The sequence below is a fragment of the Lissotriton helveticus genome, chromosome 3_1 (genome assembly GCF_964261635.1).
Source record: "Lissotriton helveticus chromosome 3_1, aLisHel1.1, whole genome shotgun sequence".
Taxonomy (NCBI): domain Eukaryota; kingdom Metazoa; phylum Chordata; class Amphibia; order Caudata; family Salamandridae; genus Lissotriton; species Lissotriton helveticus.
In genome coordinates, this window is record NC_136061.1 from 51880240 (window position 1) to 51897079 (window position 16840).

General features: G+C 53.1%; 1 protein-coding gene across 1 annotated transcript in view; it reads right to left on the reverse strand.

Moving 5' to 3' along the window:
* LOC144822618 (uncharacterized) overlaps positions 1-16840 on the reverse strand; it is a 327297-nt gene that overhangs the window by 87214 nt on the left and 223243 nt on the right. The window contains exon 15 of the mRNA XM_078680351.1: positions 6062-6136. Within this exon, the coding sequence (XP_078536477.1) occupies positions 6062-6136 (75 nt within the window). The remainder of the gene's footprint in view (positions 1-6061; positions 6137-16840) is intronic.

Here is a 16840-nt window from a genome sequence, read left to right on the forward strand (position 1 = left end):
ACCCCCCGCTGTTCATACCTGTCACCCCCCCTGCTGTTCATACCTGTCACCTCCCTGCTGTTCATACCTGTCACCCCCCCTGCTGTATATACCTGGCACCCCCCCTGCTGTACATACCTGTCACCCCCCCTGCTGTTCATACCTGTCACCCCCCCCGCTGTTCATACCTGTCACCCCCCCGCTGTTCATACCTGTCACCCCCCTGCTGTTCATACCTGTCCCCCCCCCGCTGTTCATACCTGTCACCCCCCCGCTGTTCATACCTGTCACCCCCCTGCTGTACATACCTGTCACCCCCCCTGCTGTTCATACCTGTCACCCCCGCTGTACATACCTGTCACCCCCCTGCTGTACATACCTGTCACCCCCCCTGCTGTACATACCTGTCAGCCCCCCTGCTGTACATACCTGTCACCCCCCTGCTGTTCATATCTGTCACCCCCCGCTGCTGTTCATACCTGTCACCCCCCCTGCTGTACATACCTGTCACCCCCCTGCTGTTCATACCTGTCACCCCCCTGCTGTTCATACCTGTCACCCCCCCTGCTGTACATACCTGTCACCCCCCCTGCTGTTCATACCTGTCAACCCCCTGCTGTTCATACCTGTCACTCCCCCCCCGCTGTACATACCTGTCACCCCCCGCTGTACATACCTGTCACCCCCCCCGCTGTACATACCTGTCACCCCGGCTGCTGTTCATACCTGTCACCCCCCCTGCTGTTCATACCTGTCACCCCCCCACAGCTGTTCATACCTGTCACCCCCCTGCTGTACATACCTGTCACCCCCCCTGCTGTTCATACCTGTCCCCCTGCTGCTGTTCATATCTGTCACCCCCCCTGCTGTACATACCTATCACCCCCCCTGCTGTTCATACCTGTCACCCCCCCTGCTGTTCATACCTGTCACCCCCCCACTGCTGTTCATACCTGTCACCCCCCTGCTGTACATACCTGTCACCCCCCTGCTGTTCATACCTGTCACCCCCTGCTGTACATAACTGTCACCCCCCCCGCTGTTCATACCTGTCACCCCCCCGCTGTTCATACCTGTCACCCCCCCCCTGCTGTTCATACCTGTCACCCCCCCTGCTGTACATACCTGTCACCCCCCTGCTGTACATACCCGTCACCCCCCCTGCTGTACATACCTGTCACCCCCCCTGCTGTACATACCTGTCACCCCCCGCTGTTCATACCTGTCACCCCCCTGCTGTTCATACCTGTCACCCCCCTGCTATTCATACCTGTCACCCCCCTGCTGTTCATACCTGTCACCCCCCCGCTGTACATACCTGTCACCCCCCCTGCTGTTCATACCTGTCAACCCCCCGCTGTTCATACCTGTCACCCCCCTGCTGTACATACCTGTCACCCCCCCGCTGTTCATACCTGTCACCCCCTTGCTGTTCATACTTGTCACCCCCCCTGCTGTTCATACCTGTCACCCCCCGCTGTTCATACCTGTCACCCCCCTGCTGTTCATACCTGTCACCCCCCCCGCTGTACATACCTGTCACCCCCCCTGCTGTTCATACCTGTCACCCCCCCACTGTTCATACCTGTCACCCCCCTGCTGTACATACCTGTCACCCCCCCTGCTGTTCATACTTGTCACCCCCTCCTGCTGTTCATACCTGTCACCCCCCTGCTGTTCATACCTGTCACCCCCCCTGCTGTACATACCTGTCACCCCCCCTGCGGTTCATACCTGTCACCCCCCTGCTGTTCATACCTGTTACCCCCCCTGCTGTTCATACCTGTTACCCCCCTGCTGTTCTTCCCTGTCACCCCCCTGCTGTACATACCTGTCACCCCCCCGCTGTTCATACCTGTCACCCCCCTGCTGTTCATACCTGTCACCCCCTCCTGCTGTTCATACCTGTCACCCCCCTGCTGTTCATACCTGTCACCCCCTGCTGTTCATACCTGTCACTCCCCCGCGCTGTTCATACCTGTCACCCCACCTGCTGTTCATACCTGTCACGCCCCTGCTGTTCATAACTGTCACCCCCCTGCTGTTCATACCTGTCTCCCCCCTGCTGTACATACCTGTCACCCCACGCTGTTCATACCTGTCACCCCCTGCTCTGCATACCTGGCACCCCCCCTGCTGTTCATACCTGTCACCCCCCTGCTGTACATACCTGTCACCCCCCCCTGCTGTTCATACCTGTCACCCCCCCTGCTGTTCATACCTGTCACCCCCCTGCTGTTCATACCTGTCACCCCCCCGCTGTTCATACCTGTCACCCCCTCCTGCTGTACATACCTGTCACCCCCCCTGCTGTTCATACCTGTCACCCCCCCTGCTGTTCATACCTGTCCCCCCCGTGCTGCGCCCCTGCTGCACATACCTGTCACCACCCCCCGCTGTACATACCTGTCACCCCCCCCTTCTGTACATACCTGTCACCCCCCTGCTGTTCATACATGTCACCCCCCTGCTGTTCATACCTGTCACCCCCCCTGCTGTACATACCTGTCACCCCTCCCCGCTGTACATACCTGTCACCCCCGGCTGTTGTTGTTCATACCTGTCACCCCCCTGCTGTTCATACCTGTCACCCCCCTGCTGTTCATACCTGTCACCCCCCTGCTGTACATACCTGTCACCCCCCCGCTGTATATACCTGTCACCCCCCCTGCTGTTGTTCATACCTGTCACCCCCCTGCTGTTCATACCTGTCCCCCCCGCTGCTGTTCATACTGTCACCCCCCCCTGCTGTACATACCTGTCACCCCCCCTGCTGTTCATACCTGTCACCCCCCCTGCTGTTCATATCTGTCCCCCCTGCTGTTCATACCTGTCACCCCCCCCTGCTGTTCATACCTGACCCACCCTGCTGTTCATACCTGTCACCCCCCCTGCTGTTCATACCTGTCACCCCCCCTGCTGTACATACCTGTCACCCCCTCTGCTGTTCATACCTGTCACCCCCCTGCTGTTCATACCTGTCACTCCCCCCCTGTACATACCTGTCACCCCCCCCCCCGCTGTACATACCTGTCACCCCCCCCGCTGTACATACCTCACCCCCCTGCTGTACATACCTGTCACCCCCCTGCTGTACATACCTGTCACCCCCCCTGCTGTACATACCTGTCACCCCCCCTGCTGTACATACCTGTCACCCCCCGGCTGTTCATACCTGTCACCCCCCTGCTGTTCATACCTGTCACCCCCCTGCTGTTCATACCTGTCACCCCCCTGCTGTTCATACCTGTCACCCCCCGCTGTACATACCTGTCACCCCCTTCTGCTGTTCATACCTGTCACCCCCCCGCTGTTCATACCTGTCACCCCCCTGCTGTACATACCTGTCACCCCCCCGCTGTTCATACCTTTCACCCCCCTGCTGTTCATACATGTCACCCCCCCTGCTGTTCATACCTGTCACCCCCCGCTGTTCATACCTGTCAACCCCCCTGCTGTTCATACCTGTCACCCCCCGCTGTACATACCTGTCACCCCCCCTGCTGTTCATACCTGTCACCCCCCCCCCGCTGTTTATACCTGTCACCCCTCTGCTGTACATACATGTCACCCCCCCTGCTGTTCATACCTGTCACCCCCCGCTGTTCATACCTGTCACCCCCTGCTGTTCACACCTGTCACCCCCCTGCTGTTCATACCTGTCCCCCCTGCTGTACATACCTGTCACCCCCACCGTGTACATACCTGTCAGCCCCCCCTGCTGTTCATACCTGTCACCCCCCTGCTGTACATACCTGTCACCCACCCTGCTGTACAAACCTGTCACCCCCCCTGCTGTACATACCTGTCACCCCCCCGTGTACATACCTGTCAGCCCCCCCTGCTGTTCATACCTGTCACCCCCCTGCTGTACATACCTGTCACCCCCCCGCTGTTCATACCTGTCACCCCCCTGCTGTTCATACCTGTCACCCCCTCCTGCTGTTCATACCTGTCCCCCCCTGCTATTCATACCTGTCACCCCCCGCTGTTCATACCTGTCACCCCCTGCTGTACATACCTGTCACCCCCCCTGCTGTTCATACCTTTCACCCCCTGCTGTACATACCTGTCACCCCCCCCGCTGTTCATACCTGTCACCCCCCTGCTGTTCATACCTGTCACCTCCTCCTGCTGTTCATACCTGTCACCCCCCCTGCTGTTCATACCTGTCACCCCCTGCTGTTCATACCTGTCACCCCCCCTGCTGTTCATACCTGTCACCCCACCTGCTGTTCATACCTGTCACCCCACCTGCTGTTCATACCTGTCACGCCCCTGCTGTTCATACCTGTCACCCCCTGCTGTTCATACCTGTCCCCCCCTGCTGTACATACCTGTCACCCCCCGCTGTTCATACCTGTCACCCCCTGCTGTACATACCTGTCACCCCCCCTGCTGTTCATACCTGTCACCCCCCTGCTGTACATACCTGTAACCCCCCCTGCTGTTCATACCTGTCACCCCCCCTGCTGTTCATACCTGTCACCCCCCTGCTGTTCATACCTGTCACCCCCCCCGCTGTTCATACCTGTCACTCCCTCCTGCTGTACATACCTGTCACCCCCTGCTGTTTATACCTGTCACCCCCTGCTGTTCATACCTGTCACCCCCCCTGCTGTTCATACCTGTCACCCCCCTGCTGTTCATACCTGTCACCCCCCCCTGCTGTTCATACCTGTCACCCCCCCTGCTGTTCATACCTGACCCCCCCCACACAGCTGTGCCCCCCTCCTGCTGTTCATACCTGTCACCCCCCCTGCTGTACATACCTGTCACCCCCCCTGCTGTACATACCTGTCACCCCCCGTGTACATACCTGTCAGCCCCCCCTGCTGTTCATACCTGTCACCCCCCTGCTGTACATACCTGTCACCCCCCGCTGTTCATACCTGTCACCCCCCTGCTGTTCATACCTGTCACCCCCTCCTGCTGTTCATACCTGTCCCCCCCTGCTGTTCATACCTGTCCCCCCCTGCTGTTCATACCTGTCACCCCCCGCTGTACATACCTGTCACCCCCCCCGCTGTACATACCTGTCACCCCCCCTGCTGTTCATACCTGTCACCCCCCTGCTGTTCATACCTGTCACCCCCCCTGCTGTTCATACCTGTCACCCCCCCTGCTGTTCATACCTGTCACCCCCCCTGCTGTTCATACCTGACCCCCCCACACAGCTGCGCCCCCCCTCCTGCTGTTCATACCTGTCACCCCCCCTGCTGTACATACCTGTCACCCCCCCTGCTGTACATACCTGTCACCCCCCCTGCTGTTCATACCTGTCCCCCCGTGCTGCGCCCCCGTGTACATACCTGTCACCCCCCTGCTGTTCATACCTGTCCCCCCCCTGCTGTTCATACCAGTCCCCCCCCTGCTGTTCATACCTGTCACCTCCCCGCTGTTCATACCTGTCACCCCCTGCTGTACATACCTGTCACCCCCCCTGCTGTTCATACCTGTCACCCCCCCTGCTGTACATACCTGTCACCCCCTGCTGTTCATACCTGTCACCCCCTCCTGCTGTTCATACCTGTCACCCCCCCCCGCTGTTCATACCTGTCACCCCTCCTGCTGTACATACCTGTCACCCCCCTGCTGTTTATACCTGTCACCCCCCCTGCTGTTCATACCTGTCACCCCCCCTGCTGTTCATACCTGTCACCCCCCTGCTGTTCATACCTGTCACCCCCCCGCTGTTCATACCTGTCACCCTCTCCTGCTGTACATACCTGTCACCCCCCTGCTGTTTATACCTGTCACCCCCCTGCTGTTCATACCTGTCACCCCCCTGCTGTTCATACCTGTCACCCCCCCTGCTGTTCATACCTGTCACCCCCCCTGCTGTTCATACCTGACCCCCCCCCCCACACAGCTGCGCCCCCCCTCCTGCTGTTCATGCCTGTCACCCCCCCGCTGTACATACCTGCCCCCCCCCTGCTGTACATACCTGTCACCCCCCCGTGTACATACCTGCCAGCCCCCCCTGCTGTTCATACCTGTCCCCCCCCCGTGCTGCGCCCCTGCTGTACATACCTGTCAACCCCCCCCCCCCCCCCTGTGCTGCGCCCCCTGCTGTACATACCTGTCCGCTCTCCGCCTCCCCCCGGGGCCCTCCTCCTCTTCCTCGGGTGTGGCGTCGGGGGCCGGCACACAGCACCTGCAAGAGAGGGCACAGCGGGTGTTATCATTGCACCGAGGCAGCTGAGCGGGCTGCGCGCCTGCTGCGCGGGTCTCGGGGTGATCTTGAGGTCTGGTGGCCCCTTTCAAAGCCCAGGAAGAAAACTCAGCGCGTGGACGGAACCCCAAGGCTAGAGTTCGGATTCTACTAGTGATGCAGCTCGGAAGGTTAGTGCACTCGCTGCAGAGACCTCTGAGCATCAGTGACCCACAGGCGGGGGGTGGGGTGGGGGTGTTGCAGGGGGGGCAGCACCCCCTCATGGACTCCTCACCCCCTCATGGGCGGCTCCTCTGCAGGGGGTCCCCTCAGTCCCTGCTCCCGCAGGAGCCGCCGCTCTCTGCTCCTCGAACAGACTCCACCCGGCCTTGGACTCCGCATCAGGTGACCCCCCCCCCCCCGCCCCCCCCCGCCGGTGTCACCTTTAAGCCTCTGATGCATTTTACCTAAGTGGGCGTTTCACAATCTTTGGGGTGTTTGGTAGCAAATGTTTTCCAAGACGTAACACGACCCCCCTCTCCTGCCCCTGCCCCCCGGGGACCCCAAGAAGTCTGGGCCCCCAGGAAACTGGGCAGAGAGACAGAAAACTGTGAGTACAGAGGTGTCTGGGGTCAGAGAGCACGTGACGTCAGAGTGCAGGGCGAGCCGCCCTGAAACCAAACTGTGACCTGTGAGCGGTAAGTGACACTGGAAACTACAATGTGCATATGGACGTCATTCAGGGGTCGCCAAGGGTCACAGCCGCAACCCCTGGCACCCTTTTGCGACCCCTGGCACTGTCTTTGCAACCCCTGGCACCGTCTTTGCAACCCCTGGTACCGTCACTGCAACCCCTGGCACCGTCTTTGCAACCCCTGGTACCGTCACTGCAACCCCTGGCACCGTCTTTGCAACCCCTGGTACCGTCACTGCAACCCCTGGCACCGTCTTTGCAACCCCTGGTACCGTCACTGCAACCCCTGGCACCGTCTTTGCAACCCCTGGCACTGTCTTTGCAACCCCTGGCACCGTCTTTGCGACCCCTGGCACCGTCTTTGCAACCCCAGGCTTATTCTTTGCGACCCCTGGCACCGTCTTTGCGACCCCTGGCCTCAGAGGTGGCAAAATCAGCGCTAGGAGCCCAGTGGCAGCTCGTCCTATGGATGTGGGTTGGGTTGGAACCCCACTCTCTGTTTTCTCTCAGTTTTTTACACTAATAGTAAATAATTGTTCATCATTCACTCTTAGTGCAATAAACAATGCAGTAAAGTTTGCTGGAATGAGCCTTCCCTGGCAGCTGAGGTAAGTAGCAACAATGCTTTTAAATGTATGTTGTATGCGTGCTTGCAGGTGAGTGTGTGTTCACGTGAGAGAGAGTGGAAGTGTGCACGTGTGTCTGTGTAAGCATATGTGAGTGTGTGACATCGAAGATCAAAGGACATGTGACGTCACTTCCGCTACCCACGGCATTGTGATGAATTGTACATGAATGTACAGTTTGCCTTATTTCACACCTCGTGAGAATAAGTGCCACATATTAGCAGCCCAGGTTAGATGTGCAGGACATCTAACCTGGGCTTCTATTGGAATTCTATGACGCATATTAGCAAGCCCACTATCACCGTTTTAGCGGCAGTTTCCTGCCGCTAACGCGGCGATAATTTTAATGAGGTTCTTTCAGATATGCCCTGCGTCACTGGTTCACTTACAGGTAAACACCAAAAATGTCTTCAGAATCATGACACAAAAGCTACATCTAATGACATTATCACAAGCAGACACATATCCCCAACACCCTTCCATTTTCAGTAGTTCCTTAAAATGTGACAGTTTTGTGACTTCGGGTCCCCCTAGGAAGTCGTCCTCATGTCCTTCGGAGGGTGGTGAGTGCCGGTTACTGCTGCAGTTTGTGCTTCCGATCATGGTCAGTCACTCCCGGTCCTCCTTTGCTTCCTGGTCCCTCTACTGCCGCCATGAGCTGCAGTGTCAGGGGCGATAAGAAACACAGGGCCTGAGTACGAGATTGGCGGATGGGATACTCCATCACAAACGTGACTGACATCCCATCCGCCGTATTACAAGTGCATTATACGTATGGGATACTCCATCACAAACGTGGCTGAGATCCCGTCCGCCGTATTACAAGCGCATTATACGTATGGGATACTCCATCACAAACGTGGCTGAGATCCCGTCCGCCGTATTACAAGTGCATTATACGGATGGGATACTCCATCACAAACGTGACTGATATCCCGCCCGCCGTATTACAAGTGCATTTTACGGATGGGATACTCCATCACAAACGTGACTTAGATCCCGCCCGCCGTATTACAAGTGCATTATACGGATGGGATACTCCATCACAAACGTGACTGAGATCCCATCCGCCGTATTACAAGTGCATTATACGGATGGGATACTCCATCACAAACATGACTGATATCCCGTCCGCCGTATTACAAGTGCATTACATGGATGGGATACTCCATCACAAACGTGGCTGAGATCCCGTCCGCCAAATTACAAATGCATTATACGTATGGGATACTCCATCACAAACGTGGCTGAGATCCCGTCCGCCGTATTACAAGCGCATTATACGTATGGGATACTCCATCACAAACGTGGCTGAGATCCCACCCGCCGTATTACAAGTGCATTATACGGATGGGATACTCCATCACAAACGTGACTGAGATTCCGTCCACCGTATTACAAGTGCATTATACGGATGGGATACTCCATCACAAATGTGGCTGATATCCCGTCTGCGGTATTACAAGTACATTATACGGATGGGATACTCCATCACAAATGTGGCTGATATCCCGCCCGCCGTATTACAAGTGCATTTTACGGATGGGATACTCCATCACAAACGTGACTTAGATCCCGCCCGCCGTATTACAAGTGCATTATACGGATGGGATACTCCATCACAAACGTGACTGAGATCCCATCCGCCGTATTACAAGCGCATTATACGTATGGGATACTCCATCACAAACGTGGCTGAGATCCCGTCCGCCGTATTACAAGTGCATTATACGGATGGGATACTCCATCACAAACGTGACTGATATCCCGCCCGCCGTATTACAAGTGCATTTTACGGATGGGATACTCCATCACAAACGTGACTTAGATCCCGCCCGCCGTATTACAAGTGCATTATACGGATGGGATACTCCATCACAAACGTGACTGAGATCCCATCCGCCGTATTACAAGTGCATTATACGGATGGGATACTCCATCACAAACATGACTGATATCCCGTCCGCCGTATTACAAGTGCATTACATGGATGGGATACTCCATCACAAACGTGGCTGAGATCCCGTCCGCCAAATTACAAGTGCATTATACGTATGGGATACTCCATCACAAACGTGGCTGAGATCCCGTCCGCCGTATTACAAGCGCATTACACGTATGGGATACTCCATCACAAACGTGGCTGAGATCCCACCCGCCGTATTACAAGTGCATTATACGGATGGGATACTCCATCACAAACGTGACTGAGATTCCGTCCACCGTATTACAAGTGCATTATACGGATGGGATACTCCATCACAAATGTGGCTGATATCCCGTCTGCGGTATTACAAGTACATTATACGGATGGGATACTCCATCACAAATGTGGCTGATATCCCGCCCGCCGTATTACAAGTGCATTTTACGGATGGGATACTCCATCACAAACGTGACTTAGATCCCGCCCGCCGTATTACAAGTGCATTATACGGATGGGATACTCCATCACAAACGTGACTGAGATCCCATCCGCCGTATTACAAGTGCATTATACGGATGGGATACTCCATCACAAACATGACTGATATCCCGTCCGCCGTATTACAAGTGCATTACATGGATGGGATACTCCATCACAAACGTGGCTGAGATCCCGTCCGCCAAATTACAAGTGCATTATACGTATGGGATACTCCATCACAAACGTGGCTGAGATCCCGTCCGCCGTATTACAAGCGCATTATACGTATGGGATACTCCATCACAAACGTGGCTGAGATCCCACCCGCCGTATTACAAGTGCATTATACGGATGGGATACTCCATCACAAACGTGACTGAGATTCCGTCCACCATATTACAAGTGCATTATACGGATGGGATACTCCATCACAAATGTGGCTGATATCCCGTCTGCGGTATTACAAGTACATTATACGGATGGGATACTCCATCACAAATGTGGCTGATATCCCGTCCGCCGTATTGCAAGTGCATTATACGGATGGGATACTCCATCACAAACGTGACTGAGATCCCGTCCGCCGTATTACAAGTGCATTATACGGATGGGATACTCCATCACAAACGTGGCTGAGATCCCGTCCGCCAAATTACAAGTGCATTATACGGATGGGATACTCCATCACAAACGTGGCTGGGATCCCGTCCGCTGTATTACAAGCGCATTATACGTATGGGATACTCCATCACAAACGTGGCTGAGATCCCGCTCGTCGTATTACAAGTGCATTATACGGATGGGATACTCCATCACAAACGTGACTGATATCCCGCCCGCCGTATTACAAGTGCATTTTACGGATGGGATACTCCATCACAAACGTGACTGATATCCCGTCCGCAGTATTACAAGTGCATTATACGGATGGGATACTCCATCACAAACGTGGCTGACATCCCGTCCGCAGTATTACAAGTGCATTATACGGATGGGATACTCCATCACAAACGTGACTGAGATCCCGTCCGCCGTATTACAAGTGCATTATACGTATGGGATACTCCATCACAAACGTGGCTGAGATCCCGTCCGCCGTATTACAAGCGCATTATACGTATGGGATACTCCATCACAAACGTGGCTGAGATCCCGTCCGCCGTATTACAAGCGCATTATACGGATGGGATACTCCATCACAAACGTGACTGATATCCCGCCCGCCGTATTACAAGTGCATTTTACGGATGGGATACTCCATCACAAACGTGACTGATATCCCGTCCGCAGTATTACAAGTGCATTATACGGATGGGATACTCCATCACAAACGTGGCTGACATCCCGTCCGCCGTATTACAAGTGCATTATACGGATGGGATACTCCATCACAAACGTGACTGAGATCCCGTCCGCCGTATTACAAGTGCATTATACGGATGGGATACTCCATCACAAACGTGGCTGATATCCCGTCCGCCGTATTACAAGTGCATTATACGTATGGGATACTCCATCACAAACGTGGCTGAGATCCCGTCCGCCGTATTACAAGCGCATTAGACGTATGGGATACTCCATCACAAACGTGGCTGAGATCCAGTCCGCCGTATTACAATTTATTTATTTATTTTTTCCATTTGTAAGGCGCACAGCTACCCAGAAAGGGTTTCCCGGCGCCGATGACAGATCAGACAAAGCATGAGAAAATTGATGAATGAAAGGATTTTTATTTGTGGAAGAGCCAGGTCTTTAGGTTCTTTCTAAATCTGGCATAGTTATCTTCCTTGCGGATGTGAGGCGGGAGCTTGTTCCAGAGCGTGGGCCCGAGTACCGAGAAAGATCTCCCTCCCATTCTCGCTAGTCTGAATCTCGGGGTTGCAAAAAGTGCCGAGGTCTGGGAGCGCAGTTCTCTAGCTGGAAGGTAGGGGGTTGCAAGGGATAGAAGGTACTTTGGTGCGGTGCCAGATTTAATCTTGAACATGTAGCTCAGGGCTTTGAACCTAATGCGGTTTTCCACCCTGAGCCAATGCAGATCGATTAGGTGTTTCGACACACTAGATCTTTTAGGGATGTTGCAAAGCAGTCTTACGGCCGCATTTTGGGCAAGTTGCAGTCGTTTGGTGACGGCTTGGTTGGAGCCCAGGTAGAGGATGTTGCCGTAGTCAAGCCGGGATGTTATAAGTGCATTGACTACGGTCTTCTGGGTGGCAGGGGGCAGCATCCATAGGATCTTTCTCAGCCATTTCATGATAGTGAAACAGAGGCCGACCACTTTGTTTGCTTGTTGTTTCATTGAGAGGGTGTTATCAATGATAACACCAAGATTTCTCACGTGAGTGGCCGGAGTGGGAATGGAGCCGAGTTCAGAAGGCCAGTGTGAGGGATTCCACAGGTCTTTATTTTTCCCCAGAAGAAGGACCTCAGTCTTGTCTCCATTTAGCTTCAGCTGGTTTGCTGACATCCAGCTGAAGATATTTTGAAGACCTTGTTTGAGACAAGATGGGGCCAGTGGGCTTGACTCTGATAAGGAGAAGATGATTTGAGAATCATCGGCGTAAGTCATCAGAGTTAGCCCTAATTTGTCAGCTAGGTCGGCCAGGGGTCTGAGGTATAAATTAAAGAATAGAGGGCTCAGAATAGAGCCCTGTGGTACTCCGTGAGGGGCATTCACTGACTCTGAGCAAGCTATAGGGGATGTAATTTGGAAAGTTCTGTGGGACAAGAAAGACTCAGTCCATCTTAGTGCCTCACCACGTATACCGATTCTCTCTAGGGTGGCCAGAAGTATGGAATGGGAGATGGTATCGAAGGCCGCACTCAAATCTAACAAAATGAGTGCGACTGTCTGGCCGTGATCTAGGAGTTTTCTGATGTTTTCGGTAACTCCCAGTAAGGCTGTTTCCGTAGAGAAACCAGCTCTGAAACCGGACTGTGATGGGTGAAGGAGAGAGTTCTCTTCAGCGAAGAGTGTAAGGGTGGTATGAACATGACGTTCCAGTAGTTTTGAAAAAATTGGGAGAAGGGAGATGGGCCGGTAATTTGTTAGAAGTTCAGGGTTGGCTGTCGGTTTTTTTAGGAGTGGGCTGACCATGGCGTGTTTCCAGAGTGAGGGAACTGTGGAAAGCCGAAGTGAGGAGTTTAAGGTGTCAGCAATGATGGTTAGGGAAGGAGTATCCAGTTGCTTAAGAACAGCGGCAGGTATTGGATCACGGGGGGAACCAGATTTAACGGTTCTAAGAATGGAATTGAGTGATTCCAGAGTGATGTCAGGCCAGTGTTCAAGACTGTTAGTAATACTCAAATTGGGGGGGGTATCCTCTTCAGGAATGTGAGTAGGGAGGTTGCTTTTTATACCTAAGATGATAGTTTCAACTTTCTCACAGAAGAAGGAGGCGAGGTCTTGGCATTGTTTTTTATCCAGCGGCTGGGCTGATGCAGTTGTTTTTTCACCTGCTAGGTCTTTAACTGTATTAAAAAGCGTTTTCGCCTTATTATGTGCTGAGTTTATGGTATTTGCCACAAAAAATGCACGGGCTCTTGTGCAGGCTGAGTGATATTCGTTCCTGGCTTTATGGTATGTTACTTTGTTTACGAGGGCGTAGTCTTTCCGCCACCTTCTTTCAAGAGCTTTGCATTTGGACTTTTGCATTTTAAGAGGCTCGGTAAACCAGGGGGCTGGGGGGCGGTGAGTGTTATTTTTAACTCTAGAAAGTGGGAGACAGCTATCGACGGCACTTTCCAGCCATGAGTGTGTAGCTAGAGCAATGCTTTCAATGTCAGAGGATGGGGCTGGAGAATTCTTGGCAAGAGTTCTGTTAAGGTGACCAATATCAAGCTGTTTCCAGTTTCTGAAAGTAGAGACAGGCCAGGCGTTTTTAGGTTTGGATGTGGGATTACAAGCGCATTATACGGATGGAATACTCCATCACAAACGTGACTGATATCCCGCCCGCCGTATTGCAAGTGCATTTTACGGATGGGATACTCCATCACAAACGTGACTGATATCCCGCCCGCCGTATTACAAGTGCATTTTACGGATGGGATATTCCATCACAAACGTGACTGATATCCCGTCCGCCGTATTACAAGTGCATTATACGTATGGGATACTCCATCACAAACGTGGCTGACATCCCGTCCGCAGTATTACAAGTGCATTATACGGATGGGATACTCCATCACAAACGTGACTGAGATCCCGTCCGTGGTTTTACAAGTGCATTATACGGATGGGATACTCCATCACAAACGTGGCTGATATCCTGTCCGCCGTATTACAAGTGCATTATACGGATGGGATATTCCATCACTAACGTGACTGAGATCCCGTCCGCCGTATTACAAGTGCATTATGCGGATGGGATACTCCATCACAAACGTGACTGATATCCCGCCCATCGTATTACAAGTGCATTATACGGATGGGATACTCCATCACAAACGTGACTGATATCCCGTCCGCCGTATTACAAGTGCATTATACGGATGGGATACTCCATCACAAACGTGGCTGATATCCCGTCCGCAGTATTACAAGTGCATTATACGGATGGGATACTCCATCACAAACGTGGCTGATATCCCGTCCGCAGTATTACAAGTGCATTATACGGATGGGATACTCCATCACAAACGTGACTGAGATCCCGTCCGCCGTATTACAAGTGCATTATACGGATGGGATACTCCATCACAAACGTGACTGAGATCCCGTCCGCCGTATTACAAGTGCATTATACGGATGGGATACTCCATCACAAACGTGACTGAGATCCCGTCCGCCGTATTACAAGTGCATTATGCAGATGGGATACTCCATCATAAACGTGACTGATATCCCGCCCGTCGTATTACAAGTGCATTATACGGATGGGATACTCCATCACAAACATGAGTGATATCCCGTCCGCCGTATTAAAAGTACATTATACGGATGGGATACTTCATCACAAACGTGACTGAGATCCCGTCCGCCGTATTACAAGTGCATTATACGGATAGGATACTCCATCACAAACGTGACTGATATCCCATCCGCCGTATTACAAGTGCATTATACGGATGGGATACTCCATCACAAACGTGACTGAGATCCCGTCCGCCGTATTACAAGTGCATTATACCCGTAGGATACTCCATCACAAACGTGACTGAGATCCCGTCCGCCGTATTACAAGTGCATTATACGGATAGGATACTCCATCACAAACGTGACTGAGATCCCGTCCGCCGTATTACAAGTGCATTATACGGATAGGATACTCCATCACAAACGTGACTGATATCCCGCCCGCCGTATTACAAGTGCATTTTACGGATGGGATACTCCATCACAAACGTGACTGAGATCCCGTCCGCCGTATTACAAGTGCATTATACGGATAGGATACTCCATCACAAACGTAACTGAGAACCTGTCTGCCGTTGTACGAGCTCCATAGGATATAATGGAATTGTAATGTGACGGACGAGATATCCGTCATGTTTGCGATGGAGTAACCATGTCCGCCAAGATTCTCATCAGGCCCTTAGTACTGGACGGTGTAGCGCATCCCCTAAGGAACAAGACTGTCTTGGATGCCAGAGATGATGTCAGGGAGTTCTGGTGGGAGTGAGAGAGTCTTCCTGTGGGTTAACTCCATGAAATGTCTCCCTGAGCTGACCACGCTGGACTCTGACCCGGCTTGATCAAGGTGCATTAACTCTTAAAGCAGCAGCAGCTCTGCCTGGGGTGACCCCGGGGGACTGACCGTAGCCCTGGCAGGCTCCTCAGCTCTCACTGACCAAGGACCCTCTGCTAGGTTGGGAACCAGGAACACCTGAAAATGCTGCTCTGGAGATAATCCCTTGGACTCCTGCCAGGACCGAGCTTACAACTCTTCTGGAGAGAAGGAGACCCTCTCAAAAGATACCCACGTCACCTCTCAGTGAAGGCCCAAGGGCAGAGACCCTTCTGATTCTTCTACAGAGCTGGTGTCCGGCTCTGTGGTCAATGGCCCCTGTATTGCTTCCTCTGGACGAGTGAGATGGAGGCAGGGGTCCCTCAGATGCTGGCAAAGCTCACACCTCTATTGCTGGCCACAAATCAGGGAGTTCTGGTTGTCTGTATATGCAGGGCCATAATGTGATGTACTAAGGTGACACGCTAGGCCTGGGTGCTAAATGCCGTTCCGCTCGCAGAATTTGCAGAATTTGAGTAATTTCGCGTTCCGCGGGGATGTCGAAATTGCCCAAAATTCTGCGTTCCCCGACTTTGCGAAATTGTTTGCTTCTTCGCGTTCCTCAAATGCGTGTTCGCAAGATATTTCCCCCGAGCACGTAAACAGCGATTGCGAACAGTTAAAAAGCATCATGAACAAGCAATTCCGCGTGTCCGTGGAATTTCTGCGTGTTCGAAGAGATTTTTTACCGTTTCGCGGAGAATTGCATAACGCGATTACGCAAATTCCGCCCACCCCTATGACATGCTTCCTCCACATGGTAAAAAAATACACTTTTTTTAATTTTAAAGGGATTGTATCATGTTTACATTATGTTTTGCATGATATACATGCCAAGGGTTTTCATGGCTCGGCTCGCTCAGAGACTCTTAGAGCCAAGCCAAACCCGTGGTTCAGCTCTAGCACGGCTCACCCTATTAATTTGCTTTTGCAACCTTCGCTAGTTGCGACTCAGCCTTAGTGCATAGGGACATCAGCCACTTGATAAAATGATTTGGAAAGCCCGATGCCCCGAAACATGCAGCTCTTCCCACATGCACCAATACGACAACCATCAAGGCGTCTTCAGCATAGATGAGAGCAGTGTGTCGAGTGAATATACATTTAAAGTAAGTGATCCCAGGGCAGGGACTCCAGGCTGGTGAACGTAACAGTTGTCATGGGTTTTCTGGGAGAACTCCCAGCTTCAAGTAGGATGGGCAGGGGTGTAGTTTCAGCAGGGGTGTTTGGGGTGTTACACCCATATTTCTTGGT